This window comes from Rhinatrema bivittatum, chromosome 1, assembly GCF_901001135.1.
Source record: "Rhinatrema bivittatum chromosome 1, aRhiBiv1.1, whole genome shotgun sequence".
Lineage (NCBI taxonomy): Eukaryota > Metazoa > Chordata > Amphibia > Gymnophiona > Rhinatrematidae > Rhinatrema > Rhinatrema bivittatum.
In genome coordinates this window covers 520,306,028-520,324,797 of record NC_042615.1, presented here as the reverse complement: position 1 = coordinate 520,324,797, position 18,770 = coordinate 520,306,028, and the positions used below count along the sequence as shown (strand labels likewise).

The 18,770-nt window shown below is 43.2% G+C and overlaps 1 protein-coding gene across 1 annotated transcript in view; it reads left to right on the top strand.

Annotated features, from left to right (window-relative positions):
* SMC5 (structural maintenance of chromosomes 5) overlaps positions 1-18,770 on the top strand; it is a 281,089-nt gene that overhangs the window by 259,726 nt on the left and 2,593 nt on the right. Inside the window, exons 22-23 of the mRNA XM_029612667.1 lie at positions 3,450-3,629; positions 12,585-12,680. Coding sequence (XP_029468527.1) covers positions 3,450-3,629; positions 12,585-12,680 — 276 coding nt within the window. The remainder of the gene's footprint in view (positions 1-3,449; positions 3,630-12,584; positions 12,681-18,770) is intronic.

The following is an 18,770-nucleotide window of genomic DNA, read 5'->3' as shown; positions in this document are numbered from 1 at the left end:
AGCAGTGGAATTTTGCAATATTTGGAATGGTCTAATAGTAACTTGAGGTAGCCCTAATAGCAGAGTGTTACAGTAATCTGTGCTTGCAAATATCATTGCCTGTAGGACTGTGCGAAAATTATTCAGTGTTAGCACAGTTTTCAGTCTTCTAAGGACCATTAGTTTGGCCGCTTCCTATGTATCCAAGCATCTTTCTGGCTTTTGCTATCACTTTACCTCCTGTCTCTATTATATTGCAAATAATTCCCAACATTCTATTTGCTTTTGTGACCACTGCCACACACTGAGTTGAGGATTTCATGATAGGCCCGTCTCTAACCTAGCTTTCCTTGCCAAACTAATTGAAAAGACAATACAAATACAATTAACTGATCACCTGGAAGCCAACAACCGATTAACAGCGCTATTCCACCAGGCACGGATTGAGAGGGGCAGCCCACTACCAGCGGGCACTTCAAGAAAACTTCACTTTAAAAAAAAAAAATTTGAAAAACTGAAGTGAAATGTGAGAGGGAAAACCAGCGATGTGAAGACCCGCCCCCCCCCCGACGTCACGATGACCAGCCAGCGGCAACCCGATTAACGGCGCTATTACACCAGGCATCGCACGCCGAGCGTCGCACAACGAAGGGGCGCGACAAAGGGGTTTTCCCCTTTGTGCTCCCCTTCGTGCTAACCTTTGTGCTCCTTATATCATAACTGTATGTATATGTTTTGGTTAACAATTTAATCTTTATTAATGTTGTTTATCTTTTTGCACCGTTTTAAAAAAAAAAAATTATTTCGTTACAGATGTTTAAATGTATTAGATGAAGGAATTTTACTTCCTGCTTATTCAGTTTTATTGTAAACCGGTTTGATATGCATTTTATGCAGGAAAATCGGTATAGAAAAACTAAAAATAAATAAATAAATATATCTGGCTCAACATGGGTTCAGAAAGCACTAAAGCACTGAAACACTATTACTATCTCTAACAGACACATTGGGGCAGATTTTAAAAGTGTTATGCGCGTAATCCTTTTAAACCCACTCCTGCACGCGCCGAGCCTATTTTGTGCATCCCGGGGCTTGAAAAAAGGGGCAGGGAGTGGGCGGAGGCGGGACCGAGGCCTCTGGCACAGTGGGTCATGCTGGGCACTTGGCCGGCACGCGCAACCTACGCCTGCCCAGAGGCAGGCGCAACTTATAAAATAAAGGTAGGGGGTGATTTAGGTAGGGCTGGGGGGCGGGTTAGGGAGGGGAAGGTGGGGGAGGGGCGGAAGGAAATTTCCCTCCGAGGCGGCTTCGATTTCGGAGCGGCCTCGGAGGGAATGGGGAAAGCCATCGGGGCTCCCCTGGGGCTCGGTGTGCGCAAGTGTGCACCCCCTTGCGCACGCCGACCTGGATTTTATAACGTGCGCGGCTGTGTGCTAGTAATTAACATTGATAAAACAGAATTTATTCACCTAGAAAGAAAGTCATCACAGATTCAAACGCCGATTGTAATTGACACCCTAACAGTTAAATTATCTAATAATGTACGCAACCTTGGAGTCTTTATCGATACTGAACTTTGTTTAAAACAACATATATCACACAAAGTAAGGGAAGGTTATGGAAAACTAATGATACTAAAACGCCTTAAACCATTATTAAATCGTAATGACTTCAGAACCATCCTACAATCCTTAATTTTTGCCAGTACCGACTACTGTAACTCGCTTCTACTTGGTCTCCCAGCTTCCACCATTAGCCCGCTACAAATTTTACAGAATGCAGCAGCAAGGGTATTAACAGCAGCAGAAAAAAGGACCATATCACACCAATATTAGCTGAATTACACTGGCTCCCAGTTGAATACCGTATAATTACAAAGTTCTCAGTACACTACACGATGAGCACGCAGATTGGCTTAATACGACAGTTCGCCTCCATGCACCCCAAAGGAATTTACAATTAGCAAATAAAGGCCTATTACCGATTTCCATCGGTAAAATCAGCACATCTCACACAGGTCAGAGACAGGGCAATTTCACTCGCAGGACCTAAAATTTGGAATGCAATGTCATTAGACCTTAGATTGCAACATGATTACAGACAATTCAAAAAGGATCTGAAAACTTGGCTATTCACACAGGCATTTAAACATACGAAAGGAGATTCTCAGAGCAGATAGCTGTCACTTTGTACTTTTTATGATTTTATTCTGTATTTTTTATTTTTTCGTTTTTACGCTTTTATTTATTTAATTTATTTATAACTTTTTTTATACCGAAGTTCAGGTAACAGAATTACTTATCACTCCGGTTTACATTATCACAAGTAGAAAACAATGACAACATATGTCTTACAATGAACAAGGGAGTGAACAACTTGGATAATATAATATATATAATAATAATATATAATTATAATAATATAATAATATATAGGCTTTTAGTACCTTTTATATTAATACTTCATTCATTTAAGCACTTACTTGATATTTTAGTATTTTTATTATTAATTTTTAATTAGAAAATTTGTATTTTATATTCTTTATTGCTCCATTTGTAAACCCTTGTGATGGTACTAATAAACGACAGTATAGAAAACAAAGATGTCAAATATTGTCCATAATGACTTCAAGATCCTTCTTCTAAGTGGTGACTCATAATATGGAACCCAGCATTGCGTACCTATAGTTATGATTATTTTTCCTCTTTGGGCATCACATTACAATTATCTATATCAGATTTTGTCTACCATTTAGATGCCCAGTCCCCCAGTCTCACAAGGTCCTTTTGCAGTTCCTCACAATCTGCTTATGTTTTAGCAATTTTGAAGAATTTTGTGTCATCTGCAAATGTAATCACTTCACTTATTGCTCTCTTTTCCAGCTCATTTATGAATATGTTAAATAGCACTAGTACCACTGCAGATCTGTAGGTCACTCCATTATTTACCTTTCTTTATTGGAAAAAGTAAAAATGTAGGTTGTCCTCTTTACCTGCCTTTTAACCAGTTACCAATGCTCAGTGGATATTGCCTCCTATCCCATGATGATAGATTTTCTGAGGAGTCTCTTATGAGAAACCTTATCAGATACCTTCTGAAAATCCAGATATACCTATATCGACCAGCTCACCCTTACCTACATATTTATTAACTCCTTCAAAGAAATCCATAAGACCAGCAATTTTGTTTTTAAGCATAGTTTTTACAGTTTTGCCCATCTCCAACATCATTCTTTTTTTTTTTATAGTATGGTTGCCATGCAAGCCCACATGCATACATTTTCTAAACTGATCTGGAAAAATGATAGAGAATATGTATTTTTATTGTAAGAAGGTTTTATAAAATATACAGTAGTAAAAACCAGTAAATATTATTTTTAAACCCTGTGTATTCAGTTGATTCTTATTTGTTAATCTTATCAGATTGACAGTAGAAAGATGCTGTGATGTCTTGTTTGTCTTGCTCTACAGGAGGACTATGACAAATATGGAATTCGAATTAGAGTAAAGTTCCGCAGCAATGCCCAGCTGCATGAGTTAACACCGCACCATCAGAGCGGAGGCGAGCGGAGTGTTTCAACTATGTTATACCTAATGGCTCTGCAGGAGCTCAACAGATGTCCTTTCAGAGTGGTGGATGAAATAAACCAGGTGAAATATCAACTTTCAGGATCAAACTGCATATGCTTTAGGGTTCAGTTTTATTCAAAGGTTGACATGTTCTGCAGAGATTGGTCAGTAAAATTATAATGCCCCTATGTAAAACAGAACCCTAACCCCAGAAGTAAATAGAAATTTCAGGTGGAAGCAGTATATGAAGTTAATAGGTTTCATTAGCATGTGAAGTTATTAGGCTTCATTTTGGATGAAAGTGCTGACCAACCATGTGCGGAACTGGGGTTCTGGTTTGTCCCATATGGGAAAGCAGCAAGGATTTATCTCTTCTGTAGAATCTTTTTCTGTTTCTCTGCTTTTTCTTCTAGTTGTATATGTGGTAATTCTGAGTTAAACGGTTCTTTTAATGCTACATATATGTTGATATGTAAAAAGGATATACAAAAAATACCTAAAACATTTTATAAGAAAAAATATCAAATATCTAGTCAATCTTTGATTATTTTATACAAAATCCAGAAAAACATAAAATAATGTATCGCCATACACAAATGCTGCGAACAACCCGAGAAGCAGGGCACACGTGGAGCCCAGCCAGTCCCCTGATCTGAGTGCTATGAGATAAAGTCCACACCCAGTGAGTCTGGTAACTTTCTTTTATTATGAAACTAAACTTGTATACAAGGAGAATAACAATTATCTATAATACTGCAGATTTGAGAGCTTAATGAATGATTTGCAGCTATGTATAGTTTCACTTCTGGTTCTGGTTTAAACTAATTATGGTCAGCTCAGCCTTAGCCTTAGCTTTTTGTTCAGAAAAAGGTTATTACAGTTCACAGCACAAATAGTTTCTAGTTAAATATATGATATCTACATAGCTTTCTTTAGCAAAAGCACAAAAAGGCCAAGATAGGCCTTCTAAATTCTACAATGTCCCCCTTTTGTGATTTTTCACAGCCAACAAGCTACCTAAGCCTAAACCATTACTGTTCTTACAGATATCATGCCACCACTCCATCTTTAACACGCAAACCTCCAAACATTATACAAAAAATCAATATTTATTAGACAAATTGTCTCTTCCTGGAAGGAAAGATCCTTCAGCTCGATTGCTTCAGCACCTGGAGAAAGAATAACAGCCATAGCTGTAGTCTTTTCAATTGCAGTTCTGCAAAGCAAGGTACAACACTGACAGCTTCCAGCAGCACATGTAAGGAGCTACACAAACCATTTTTTTCCATCAAAAGTGCAGATTGGGCATGGACTGTCCATATGTATTAACCTATTGAACCAAGCTGATACAGGCTGTAAGAAGATTTTCACAAGTTGTGCCATTACTTTCGGTAAGACAAACATATCAATTCCTTTCTGGAACCTCTACTTCAGCAGTAGTGGAGATCAAGGAAAGAAGTGATGCTGAGTCACATGTTGCAAAGGAGGCTTTCAGGCCTTGTCAGTGGTAAAGACAACTGTCTACCACGTGGAACCTTCATAGTGGAGTTCAAGTAGGAGCTGATCTGTTGAGAATTTTGCAGTGGCTAGCATGGGCTCAACAATCAAGTCCTTGCAATTTTAAAGCTGAGTGGCTTACTTAGAAACACCTGTAAGAGCCTTTCCAGCGAGGCTGTAAACAGTCTTTCCACTGAAATACATTTGGAATACCCAGTGTCACCTGGCTGGATGTCTAGTGCTGATGAATTTGGCAGAGTGGGCAGTGCTGCTGCCACTTAGCAATGATTCTTCTTTACTTGTTAATGTGGCTGATAAAATGTAAAATCAGTTCATTCTGGGCAAAATCAATGCCAACAGGTAATTTGGGCATAGAAACAATAGGTATAGGTTGTCCTATTAACGCTACATGTGGTTACGATTTGGCATGTTTATCATAGCCATAAGAGCTAGCAGACGGGCCTCTGACCACTTCAAAGAAGTCACAAGTACAATTTTAACCAGTTTATTCTTCAAAATCCCATTTAATCATTCTGTAAGCTTGAGACCTGTGCTTGATGGGGCAGTGGAAGTGTAGTTTGACCCCAAAGATCTACCAATTGGTTTCATCAAATCTCCTGTAGAGTGTGTATCTCTTATCACTTTCAGTGACCTCTGATATCCCAAACCTGGGAATAATTTCTCTCACTAGTTTCTTTGCTCCTGCAGTGGGGAAGGCTTTGAGCCATCCAGTAAAAATACAGACAGTAGTTAAAACAGTTAAATTATAAAGCTTTCTTCATATGTATGAAGTCCGTCTGCAGTCTCACAAACGGACCCCAAGGGGCATTCAAATGCAAGGGTGCAATCCATAATCCTTTCCTTGCATTGTGAACTGTGCAGAAGCTGCAACTCTGACACATTATTTGAGCAATGAGACCTATACCTGCTGCCCATCAGTGTGAATTTCATCTATATCCACCCCTTTTACTCGAGTGTGAACCCTGGTGTGCCAGTTGAGCAAGATATGCCAGGTGGGATGGGGATGCAACAAGAAGTCCAGTTGGGCCTATCCAGAGGTATGCAGCCTTGTCTTTTTCAGGTGGAATGATCACCAGCAGCTTCCTTTTGGAAAGCAAACAACTCAGTTAAAGAAACCTGATCTGAGCTGTAAGAAGAAAAAAAGATGTTAGAAGATGAAGGGTCCATGGAAAGGGCAGCAGCTTGGGCTGTTGAATCTGCATTTGACTATGAAGGCACACTTGACAACTTCCACTGGGAAGAAAAGAAAAGAGTGCAGCAAGGCATGAATATGAGCAGAGTTCTTAATGGGTGCACCCAAAGACATAATCCACATTTGCATCAAATCATGAACTATACCGCAGGCATAGCAGGAATCTGTGTACATGATTTTCTGCCTAAAGATAGGCTCAAGTGAGAACCAAAAGCTCTGTCATCTGAGCTGAGAGACCTGGAAGGAGGTGGGCAGCCTCAATGACATCAGTAGGGGAACAAATAGAGTAGGGCATTACAAAGGAACCAGAAGGACAGGAGCCATCGACAGTAGTTACCTCATTAAGTGTACAGTTGGACTCTGCTCTTAATTATGTCTACTTCATCTCAGCTAATATACAGAAATCATGCTCTTTCTTGAAATATATTAGAAAAATCCATGAAGTTAGCAAGTAGCACATTTAAGACTAATCGGAGAAAATTCTTTTTCACTCAGTGCACAATTAAGCTCTGGAATTTGTTGCCAGAGGATGTGGTTAATGCAGTTAGTGTAGCTGGGTTTAAAAAAGGGTTGGATAAGTTCTTGGAGGAGAAGTCCATTAACTGCTATTAATCAAGTTGACTTAGGGAACAGACTCTGCTATTACTGGCATCAGTAGCATGGGATCTTCTTAGTGTTTGGGTACTTGCCAGGTTCTTGTGGCCTGGTTTGGCCTCTTTTGGAAACAGGATGCTGGGCTTGATGGATCCTTGGTCTGACTCAGCATGGCAATTTTTTATGTTCTTATGTTCTTATATACAATTCTCAGAGCTCATCCCAAAGTTTTATTAAAGATAGTCTCGGCCTTCCATATCAATCAGTCCATTGTATTGCCAACTTTCTTTCCAAGGCTGTATGCTCATGAAGACGAGATAGCCCTCCATACCTTGGACTGCAAATGAGCCTTAGCATATTACAAAAGACGAACTCAGCCTCATCATTAAACCAACCAGCTTTTCATCTCCTACAACCCTAACCAACTAGGACTTGTGGTCACCAAGTTTACTTTATCTAATTGGTTAGCTGAGCACATCCACCACTGCTACATCTTAGCAGGATTACAAGTCACAGACTCAGTTGAAGTTCATCAGTTGAGAGTTATGGCTTCTTCTGTCTATTATCTTTGCAAAATTCCCATTAAGAATATTTGCAAAGCTGCAATATAGTTTTCAGATCAAATCTTCATAACCCATTACTATCTTGATAACTATCACGATTTCGCCTGCTATGCGGTCTCCTGGTGCCAAGGTTCAGACTGCTGCACTGTCTTCACTCCACTAGGGGTCCTCAGCAAAGTCTTCACTCCACCAATTACCTCTCGCTGATTACATCACGCTCAAACCTCAACCATGCTTAACCCAGCCTGGCCATTACCTTGATGCCTCTTCATTGAGTTACCTCAGCTCTAACCTGGCCACCTGCATCTTGCTATTTCTTAGCGTCCAGTCAGATGAATCCAGAAAAAAGTGGGTTATGCACTTCTGCCAGTAGTTGGAGACGGAGCAAACTGACATCACAGTATATACACCCCTGCAGTGACATCAACCTGCCAGTATTCTCTTCAAAAGCAACTGTGGACAGACTAGATAAAACAGATAACCATTTCAGTACTCAGCCAACAGGCAACACTGAGCTCAGACAAGAATGCATTATTTATTTATTTATTTATTTGTTTGTTTGTTTATTTATTTATTTATTTGCTTTTCTATACCGATGTTCCTGTAAAATATACATATCACAACAGTTTACAGTGTAACAAAAACGTTCGCTCAGGGCGATACAGAGAACAGAGGTAACAATTAACAGTAAAAACAGGACATAGCATATCATTAACATTAGTCTAGGGACTGGACTAACACCAGTAATTCCTGTAATACGTAGACACACAGGAGTGCCATAATACAAACATTCGGCAGCAGAGGGTGGGAAGCTAGATTCATCTGATTGTCGTAAAGAAAAGGAAATTATCAGGGAGGTAGTAATTTCTCATTTCTTAGTATCTAGTCAGATGAATCCAGAACAAGTGGAATGTACCCAAGTTACTCCTGAATAGGGTGGGATGCAGCCCGTGGTCCAGACAAATCCACACATGCAAAGGTTGTGTCCTTCTGGGCTTGCACCTTCTCTGGTGGTACAGTTTCTCCAATCCTTAGGTTGGGACATCAACTTCTCCAAGAGCACACTTCTTCCATCGCAGGTCTTGGATTTCCTGGGAGCCCAATTCGACATGGCCAGGGGCAAGGTCTATCTGTGCCCCAGTCGGGCACAGGCGATCCGGGAGCAGGTGCACCGCTTCTCGATTCTACCGGCTCCCACGTCCTGGGATTACCTGCAGCTCCTCGGCTTCATGGCATCCACCATAGACCTCGTCTCCTGGACCTTCACACATCTACGCCCGTTACAGAGGGCACTTCTCTCTCGCTGGAAACCGGTGTCTCAGGACTATCAGCTGGTCCTACCGCTCCCGCAGTGTGCCAGAGACAGTCTCCGATGGTGGCTGGACCCGCACCAGCTGGCCCAGGGAATGCCCCTGGAAGTTCCAGACTGGGAGGTGGTCACCACGGACGCCAGCCTGACCAGCTGGGGGGCAGTCTGCCACTCAAGATCCGCACAGGGGCGGTGGAGAAAGGAACAGTCCAAGTGGTCCATCAATTGACTGGAAGCGAGGGCGGTTCGCTTGGCGTTGCTACAGTTTCTTCCGCTCGTGCAGCATCGAGCGGTCAGGATATTGTCCGACAACACAACCGCGGTGGCGTACATCAATCGTCAAGGAGGCACAAGGAGCCAGCAAGTCTCCCTGGAAATAGACATACTGATGGCTTGGGCGGAAAGCATCTTGCCCATCTGGCGGCCTCCCACATTGCCGGGGTAGACGACATCCAGGCGGACTTTCTGAGTCGACAACATTTGGATCCAGGAGAGTGGGAGCTCTCCAAAGAGGCAATGCAGATCGTCACACAATGCTGGGGAATCCCCCACTTAGATCTCATGGCCACGTCTCAAAACGCCAAGGCGGCCAGATTCTTCAGCCGCAGACAGAATCACGGTGCAGAGGGAGTGGACGCGCTCGTCCTTCCTTGGCCTCCTCACCTTCTCCTTTATGTCTTCCCACCATGGCCCCTAGTGGGCAAAGTCCTCCGGAGAATAGAGAGACATCAGGGTCAGGTCATACTAGTAGTGCCAGAGTGGCCGCGCCAACCGTGGTTTGCGGACCTGATCCACCTAGCGGTGGACAGCCCGATTCGTCTGGGACATATACCACATCTACTACATCAAGGCCCAGTATTTTTCGACCAGGCAGAACGCTTCTGTCTTGCGGCATGGCTTTTGAAAGACGTCAGCTCCAACGCCGGGGGTACCCGGATTCCGTAGTCGTGACCCTCCTTAAGGCTAGAAAACCGTCCACTTCCGTCTCTTATGTTCGGGTTTGGCACGTCTTTGAGTCCTGGTGCTCTTCCCATTCTACACGCCCGAGGGCAGCCTCTATCGCTCAGATTCTTCAGTTTCTGCAGGATGGTGTTGACAAAGGGCTAGCATACAATTCTGTTCGGGTTCAGGTTGCGGCCCTAGGGTCCTTGGTGCGCCTACAAGACTATAGGTCCTTGTCTTCGCATCCTGACATAGTTCGATTCCTTCGGGGGGTTAAGCACTTGAGGCCCCCAGTACACTCTCCTTGTCCCTCCTGGAGCCTCAATTTGGTCCTTTGCTCCCTCGTAGGGCCTCCTTTTGAACCCCTGCGGTCTTCCACTCTCAAGGACCTCACTCTTAAGATGGTGTTTCTCGTGGCCATTTGTTCTGCGTGCCGCGTTTCAGAACTGCAAGCGTTATCCTGCAGAGAACCATACCTCCGTTTCACTGACTCTGGTGTGTCGTTGCGCACTGTACCTTCCTTTCTTCCCAAGGTGGTATTGGCTTTTCACTTGAATCAGACGGTGGAGTTGCCTTCCTTCTCTGCGGAGGACCCGCGGGACCTCAGGCGGCTGGATGTTAAGCTTTCGCTGATTCGCTACTTGGAGGTCACCAATGAATTTCGGCTTTCGGATCATCTCTTTGTCCTCTGGTCCAGACCATGGAATGGTTATCAGGCCACAAAGACAACAGTCGCTCGTTGGCTCAAGGAGGCCATTGTAGCGGCTTACATCGGAGCGGGCAAGGAGCCACCGTTGGGAGTAAAAGCTCACTCTCTTCGTTCTCAGGCTGCTTCCTGGGCAGAAAGTCAATCTGTTTCTGTTCAGAAGATCTGTCGAGCAGCGACTTGGAAGTCTCTACATACTTTTGCGTGACACTACAGGTTACAGCTCCAGTCGCCGTTCTCCGGCTACTTTGGGGACAGGTTAGTTCAAGCAGGGCTCTCTGGGGCCCACCCTCTATAGGGACACTTGGGTACATTCCACCGTCTGGACTGATCCAGGTACGTACAGGGAAAAGAAAATTACTTCTTACCTGCTAATTTTCGTTCCTGTAGTACCATGGATCAGTCCAGACGCCCTCCCTCAGTAGAATTTGGGGGTTGCCGCTCAAACTAACCTCTGTCTCTTTCTTCACTTCAGCTGTTTTCATGCTATGTTTAGGGGCCTCGCTCCACAGTTCGTTTGGCAAGTTAGTTCGTTATCAGTTTGGGTATAACAGTTCTGGTTTAAGACTTGATTCACCATTCTCCTGATTTATCTGGCTTTGGCTTTGATATTCTATTTACTGAGAGCATGCTGAGGGTGCACTGGCTTATAGAGCAGTACCCTCAGAAGTTCGTTCTGACTCCATCTGCTGGACGGGGGACATAACCCACCATCTGGACTGATCCATGGTACTACAGGAACGAAAATTAGCAGGTAAGAAATAATTTTCTTATTTTTCTTATAAAATGTTTTAGGTATCATTTTTGCCTACCATTCTGTTTATATATTTTCATATTGAAGTAGCACTGTTGATTTAGCAAGTATTTCTTTTGTATGTGCTTGTATATTATGAAAATTTCTGAACATATAGGGGCAGATTTTAAAAACTGCGCACGCGGCCTACATTTGTGCGCTACCCGGCACGCACAAATGTACGCCCGATTTTATAACATGCGCGTGCATGTTATAAAATCCAGGGTCGGCGCGCACAAGGGGGTGCACACTAGTGCACCTTGCGCACGCTGAGCCCTAGGGGAGCCCCGATGGCTTTCCCTGTTCCCTCCGAGGCCGCTCTGAAATTGGAGCGGCCTCGGAGTGAACTTTCCTTCCCCTCCCTTCCCCTATCTAATCTGCCCCCGAGCCCTACCTAAATCCTCCTCCCTACCTTTATTTTGTTATTTACGCCCTCCTCTGGAGGCCTCAGTCCCGCCCCAAAGCCCCAAGGCTTGTGCATGTCGCCGGGCCTATGCAAAATAGGCTCGGCGCGTGCAGGAGCAGTTACGCGTGTAAATCCTGAGGATTTACGCGCTTAACCCTTTTAAAATGGCTACATAGAATAATAACGATATTTTTCTATACATTTTCTAATTTTATAAATTTAATTTGAGACGGGGTTAAAAAGTCGGTATTCAAATAAATGTCGTCATACGTATCTAGCAGATTAATAGAGATAATACCTTCATTTTAATTTTTTAATTTTTTTTATTTACTGCAGCTTTTGGCAAATCAAAGAAAGATATAATTGTGATGACTTCAAAGTGCATTTTGAAAATTACACAATGAAAATTGCTTTGTTTTTTTTTACCAAATACTAAATGTGATCTTAAGTAAACATATCTAGTTTATTGTGCTTTTCAAAGTACAGTTTTTGAAAATATAAAAAGTCAAAACTGAAATCCAAAAGTGTATGTAAGTAAAATGTGAATTGAAGCCAGACTAAGGAGAGCAGAGAAGTATTAGGAAATATAAGATTAATAAGAGGGCAAACTGACTGAAAATTGCCCTCAGTCTGTTTAAAAGCATACATAGCATATCACAACATACATAATTTTAGCCAAATTTGGGGGGAGGCATTTCCGAGGTACAAAAGTCCACAGGTACTTTGTATCTGCAGCAAGTTTCAAAGGGAAAGTAAGCATGTAATTTCACTTTAACGTGTAGTGCAAAATCCATTGGTAAAAAGTACCTGCGAACTTTGTAGCAAAGCAGCCAGTTTGAAAATTTGCCTTCTGTACATAGGGTAAAAGAATTACAACCTGCAAAATGCAGTTGAATTGGAGAAAAGATGTGAAAAAGCAGAAAAAGTGAGAAATGAAACATGATCAAGATAATGTACTCCATTATTGTAAAATAAATGATTTTTTTTTCTAAACATTTATTATTTCTCTTAAGGGAATGGATCCTGTCAACGAGAGGAGAGTTTTTGAGATGGTTGTTAAGACTGCTTGCAAGGAAAGCACATCTCAGTACTTTCTTATTACACCAAAGGTACATAATAATAGAATTAGGGGTTGGGGGGAGGGTAGGTTGGCCTCTGATATAAAATCTCAGAACTGTTTCAAGCCTCTATTATGGTGGTGTGATAGTGCCATCATGCTAATAGTACTCAGCATTTTTTTATGTTAAATTTTGCAATTGTCTGTTGCCTCTTCACCAACAAAAATCCTGTCTTTTTTTTCTTCTAAGCTTGCTGTAGTTATGAAGATGGACAAGGGCATTAAAAACAAGTTCTGTTTCTCAGATACATTTTTTGCTTTCTCTAGCTTAAATACCACCTTCAATTTTAAATCCAAATTCCATCCCCAATTACCTTAAGTAAGATTCTTTTAATAATTTAAAAATTTAAAATTAAATTTTGAGCATACATTCTGGTATGTTGACTTTTGATAATGACATATTGACCCACATTAACCTAGATATAAGTATTGTAAGGTGAATTTTAAAAGCAATACACATGACAAAATGGGAGATGGACATGCATGTATCGTTTAAGAGCGCCTGGTCAGTTTTTTAAAGCTGCCACATATGCACACAAGTACCAGTGTGCAAATATCTCGCATTGGGGTGAAAAAAAAGCAGGGTGTGGGCGGGGCAGTGCCAAGCGATATGCATGTGTGTAGCTATGCACATGGGTGCATGGCCAGGACCATTTCAGTGCAAAGTTACTTCTGCTATTGAGGTATAAGTCTGAATAAAACTGTTTCTAGTCATATATGAACTTCCTGAGGGGTCTGGTGTAACTGGGAGAGTGCAAGCTAAAGAACCAGGGGAATCTTGAGGACATAGCTATAGACTGAGCAAACTGGTGGGTGAACTGGTTATTTCCTAGTGTCTAGACAGATGGACGCAGGACCAGTGGGTTATGCTCCCCTGCCAGCAATTGGAGACTGAACAAGCTGACGTCACAAGATATATATATTCCTGCAGTGACACCAGCCTGCCAATATTCTCCGTCTCCAGCAGATGGTGGACGTGATTCTCCATATAGGGATTGCTTTAGATTTTGGAAGGAGAATTTAAAAAAAAAAAAAGCCCCGGTCTCCTACAGTGATACTAGTTGGTCCCTCCCACCGGTTGAGAATTCCTAAGGTGATTTCCGTGGTTCCTCAGATGTGTGCCTTGGTCCAGTAGCTGGTTTTCCTGGCGTGGACTTAGCTGATTGTACAGCTTAAAGGCAGCAGGTGCAGGAGGCAGAGCCCAGTGGTAATGGCACGGACCTCTCCCCCCACAGCCGGAGACTGTCTCTATACTCAGCTTGTAAAGGCAGAGCTAAGGTAAGTTTCTTATAAAAAAGAAAAAAAAAAGAAAATGAAAATAATAAAAGGCAGAGATAGTGTAGAGGAGTTTTGCAGGACTTCCTCTGGTCTCCATGCTCTGCGCGCCATTCTGACATTAGTTCCCGCTCCCGTTGGGGTTAGGGGAATAAATTCTGTAAACTGGGTTGAGCGGTGTGGGTGGGCTAAGCCCTGCAGTTAGGATTTTTCCTGCATGCCCCGTGGTAGGCATGCCCCGTGGTAGGTTTTCACGCGCTTTTGTGTGTGTTCAACTGCCCTCTACTGGAACAACAGTGTGTGCAGTGTGTCCAGTTCTGCTCATGCATTGTGCACTCAGTTTTGGGCGCGACGTTTGTACACACATTTTTTAAGTGATTGTGGTGTACCCATATTTGGGAGCACATCTTGTGCATATGTTGTGGCACTTGCTCTGGGATGCCTAAAATTTTGTGCGCTTGAAATTTTTCGGCGTGAACCAGCTTGAACGCACATTCTCAGTCAGCTGTGTGCTGATAGCGCTGGTGAGCAAGAAACCTAAGCGCCTTTCTCTCTGTTACCTGTCATATTTGGGCATCTCCACCTGGAATGTTCTCTAACACGTCAGTGCTGCTTAGAGGCTCAAGGAGAATTGTCTTCCTCAGATTTCACTAAGCCTGGGTCTTCCAAGCCTGTTGAGGGCTTAGCTAAGGATTTGTCTGGAGGTACGCCGGACCTTGGAACTTCCTTGACTGGTTCCTCCGCAGGCAATGGCAGCTCAGTGGGTCCCACTTCAGTTCCTTCTGGGTTTGGCCTGGATCCTGCAGCCTTTTCTTGGGTTGAGTTTTTTCAAGGCTTGCAATCCTTTCTTCAGGCGAAGTCCTCAGCTTTGACCAATCCTGTCAGGTGGGTTCCTCAGCCGGTGTCCCCTCCCTCTTCCATTCCTTTGTATAAGCGCCGAAGCATGCCTCAGTTTGCTGCCGGTATTCTTGACGGGAACCTGGCTGGCACTGATGATGAGGCAGATCCTGACTCCCTGGAAGATGGGGAACTTCCTCTGGACTGGAACATATTGGACTATGTTGTGGTTCTTTCATAGAGATGAACGACTGGCCCTGATTTCCCAGACCTTGAAGATGCTGATGGACCTGGTGCAGATTCCATGTCTGAGCAAAGAAGAATCCCATTTTGGTTTCCATGTGTAAAGCCTCTTGATTTTTCCCTGTTATGGTCGCCATTCAAGAATTAATTGGTCTTGGAGGCAAATTTTAAAAAGGGTTGGTCATTGGAAGGACTGTACCCCCTGGATCCAGCGGTGAGAGAGGGTTTGCATTTTCTGAAAGTGGATGCTCTGATCTGTGCTGTCTCTAAGCGGATGACTATCCCCATGGAGGGAGGAATGGCCTTGAAGGATGTACATGATGGGACTGAGTACATCCTTAAGCAAGCCTTTGAAGCAGTGGCGATAACTTTACAGATAGCTTCCTGTTGCACCCTAGTGGTTCAATCTTGTCTGCTTCTCTCTCAGGAAGTTGATGATTCTGGAGTGAATTCAAGAGCAGTTATGGAACCCGCTGCCACCTTTTTAGCAGATGCAGGCTACGATTTGGTCCGTACCTCGTCTAGAGGAGTAGCTTCAGTAATAGCAACCAGGCATCAACTATGGCTGCGAAATTGGTCTGCTGACGCAACCTCCAAAGCTAATCTTATGAAAATGCCTTTTAAAGGCTTGTTCTCGTTTTGGAGCGAGTTGAAGAAACTGGCCAGTAAGTAGGGCAAATCTCCGGTTCTTTGGATACAGGAGGATAAGCATTTGCAACGCCCCTCTGGTACGAGGGGTCGTTGCAGGGATTCCAAGTGTTGTTGTCTCTACAGAGGGTCGACCTTTCAGAGGATTCGGCTTTTCGGCAGTTCTCAGTCCTATCATCCCAGAGACCCCAAGAGAGGAGTGGCCTCAGGTGGCGGATCCTCCCGAGCTTCTCAGTGAAGGTTTGCCGACCCACCTTCAGGAGCAAGAGATAGGGGGACGTCTCTCTCTCTCTTTTATCAGAGGTGGGTCGATATCACATCGGATCAGTGGGTCCTGGAGGTGATACGAGAAGGATGTGGGCTGGAATTTCGCAGTATCCCTTAGGAAGCATCCATGGTATCTCCTTGCTACTCCCTGCAGAAGAGGCAGGCAGTGGAATCTATGCTCTTAAGGCTTCTCAGGCTGAGGGTGGAGGTTCCAGTACCTGCATCTTAGGAAGGTATGGGGCGATATTCCATTTACTGTGTTGTGCCCAAGAAGGGAGGGCTCCTTTTGTCCCATTCTGGATCTCAAGGGAGTCAACTGTCATTTGCAGATGACCTATTTTTGCATGGAAAGCTTGCGATCAGCGATAATGGCCGTATAGTCGGGGGGGGGGGGGGGGAATTTCTGACTGCCCTGGATCTGTCAGAGGCCTACCTTCATATTTCTGTGATCTTTATGTTCTGTGATCTTCATATTTACTGTGATATTTATGTTCTATTAATGTATATAGTGTATATAATAACTAGCATTCATGATATTATCCAACATGATATGTTCCAATAATTACCTATGTTAAGAACTCTATACACCAGTTGTACTATCTTTCTATGCTGCTTTCCTGCATTTCTCTTCGCCCACCTGATTTATTCCCTTGTTAATTGTATTTTCTATTCATTTTGTTATATTTTAAACCGATGTGATGTTCACACTAACACCGGTATAAAAAAGGTTTTAAATAAATAAATATTTCCATCCATCGCGTTTTGCGATGTTGGGGCACAATTATCTGTTTCAGGCGCTGCCTTTTGGTCTAGCCACCACTCCCAGAACTTTTTCTAAGGTGATGGTGGTAGTAGTGACAGAGTTGAGAAGTGATGGAATCCTAGTGCACCCGTATTTGGACAACTGGCTGATTTGAGCCAAGTCTCTGGAAGAGAGCCACCTGGTGACCCACAAGGTGATCTCCTTGTTGCAGGAGCTCGGTTGGGTGGTGAACCTGGCCAAAAGCATACAACATACAAACAATTAATTAACTCATACACACATGGTATATAGTAGGTGTCATAAAAATCTTTATTTCAAATAATTTTTTAAAAGAAATAATCAACTTTATGAAGAAAAATATACATTATTCCAGCGATTGAGCAACAGCTCATGATTTATCGATTATAGTTACAATCGCTGTAGCAGTGGCATTTTTGATTTTTTCCCAAAAGCAGTCTTCAGCCATTTCAGTCGTTGGCGTATCTAGGTGTTTGGTTCAACTCGAGGCAGGCCAAATTTTTCCTGCTAAAACTTCAGATTCAGAAATTGATATTACAGGTGTATCTTTTGGTGAACACTATACGCCCAATAGTGTGGTCCTATCTACGGGTGCTCGGTTTAATGGCAGCAACCCTGGAAGTGGTGCCATGGGTGAGGGTGCATATGCATCCTCTTTAGTGCTCCCTGCTGTCTCGTTGGAACCCGCAGTCTCAGGACTATTTGGTTCAGCTCCACTTGCCAATGGAAATCTGCTTTCACCTCCAGTGATGGTTGCAGGAGGATCATCTTGAGACAGGGTGTTTCCTTGACCGCACCGAACTGGTTGATACAACAGATGTGTGTGTCCAGGGTTGGGGAGTTCACTGTCAGGAACCAGCAGACAACCATGGATGTAATGGCGAGCCAAGCCATTCCTTGGGCAGAAACATCGATGAAGACTGTCCACAAGGATGTGATAGGTTTAGCGTACCCTCTAATAGGAACCAGAATGGATTAACAACATTCCCAGAGATCAGGGGCACTCAACCTGCTAATCTGCAGAAAAGAGAAAGTTTGCTTACCGTAAACAGTGTTTTCCATGGATAGCAGGGTAAATTAGCCATGCTTTCCCGCCCACCTCCCCGGACAGTCTCCAGACCGTACACATGCAAGCTTGAATAACAGACTGAAGGGGCAGGGGAACCACATGGTTATATGCATAGGTAGGCACACAGGTGTCAGCTCTGTGTGCTTGGAGGAGCTCTGCCACCTAGAGGACCGGAGGACGATCCCCAGATTATATGACTAAGTCACCCTGCTATCCACAGAAAACACCATTTACAATAAGCACACTTGCTCTTTCCCTCTGATGCCTTATCTGTTTTCCCCACTCCTCTTCCCCAGATGTAATATTATTTTCACTCACATGGTCATCAGCAACATCGAGAGCAGGGCTTGGTATGCCAAGGTCATACATGCATGTTCTAAAGTACATGCATAATTTGGCACGCCACTGAAAATTCCTTTATTTTGCCACATGTGCCCAAAACAGTGCATATGTGGGAGCATGTGCGTTCATTTTAAATTCAGCCTGCTAGTGACTTAGCTTACAACTGAGTTGTTTTTTGGGGGGAAAGGGGGCAGTGTTGGGTTTTTCCTAATTCCTTTTAGTCTCTGAGGGCAATTTTCAAAGCTGTTTATGCTTATGAAGAGTGATTTGCATGTGAAATTGGCAATCTGCAAATTATCCTACCTCAGTTCTGTTCCCCAGCAGTGTGTTTTGGTCAAGGGAGAAAAATAACACAGGTTAATTACATTTTTAAATCTGTTATTTTCCATGAAAAAAGTACCTGCAGAAAAAGCAGGTGCCAATGTCCACATGTACTTTTAACTACAACAAACTTCAAAGTAAAAAAGATTCTTTGAAATTGGGGCAAAGTATGCTGGTCCCAAAGTGTGCAATTGTAAAATTGCCTCTTTAGATGTCTTTATGCCTTTACGATCTGTTGTTTTTTTATCACATCATACTGTTCAAGCATGAGCTGCGACTTCAGATTTGCAGACCCACAT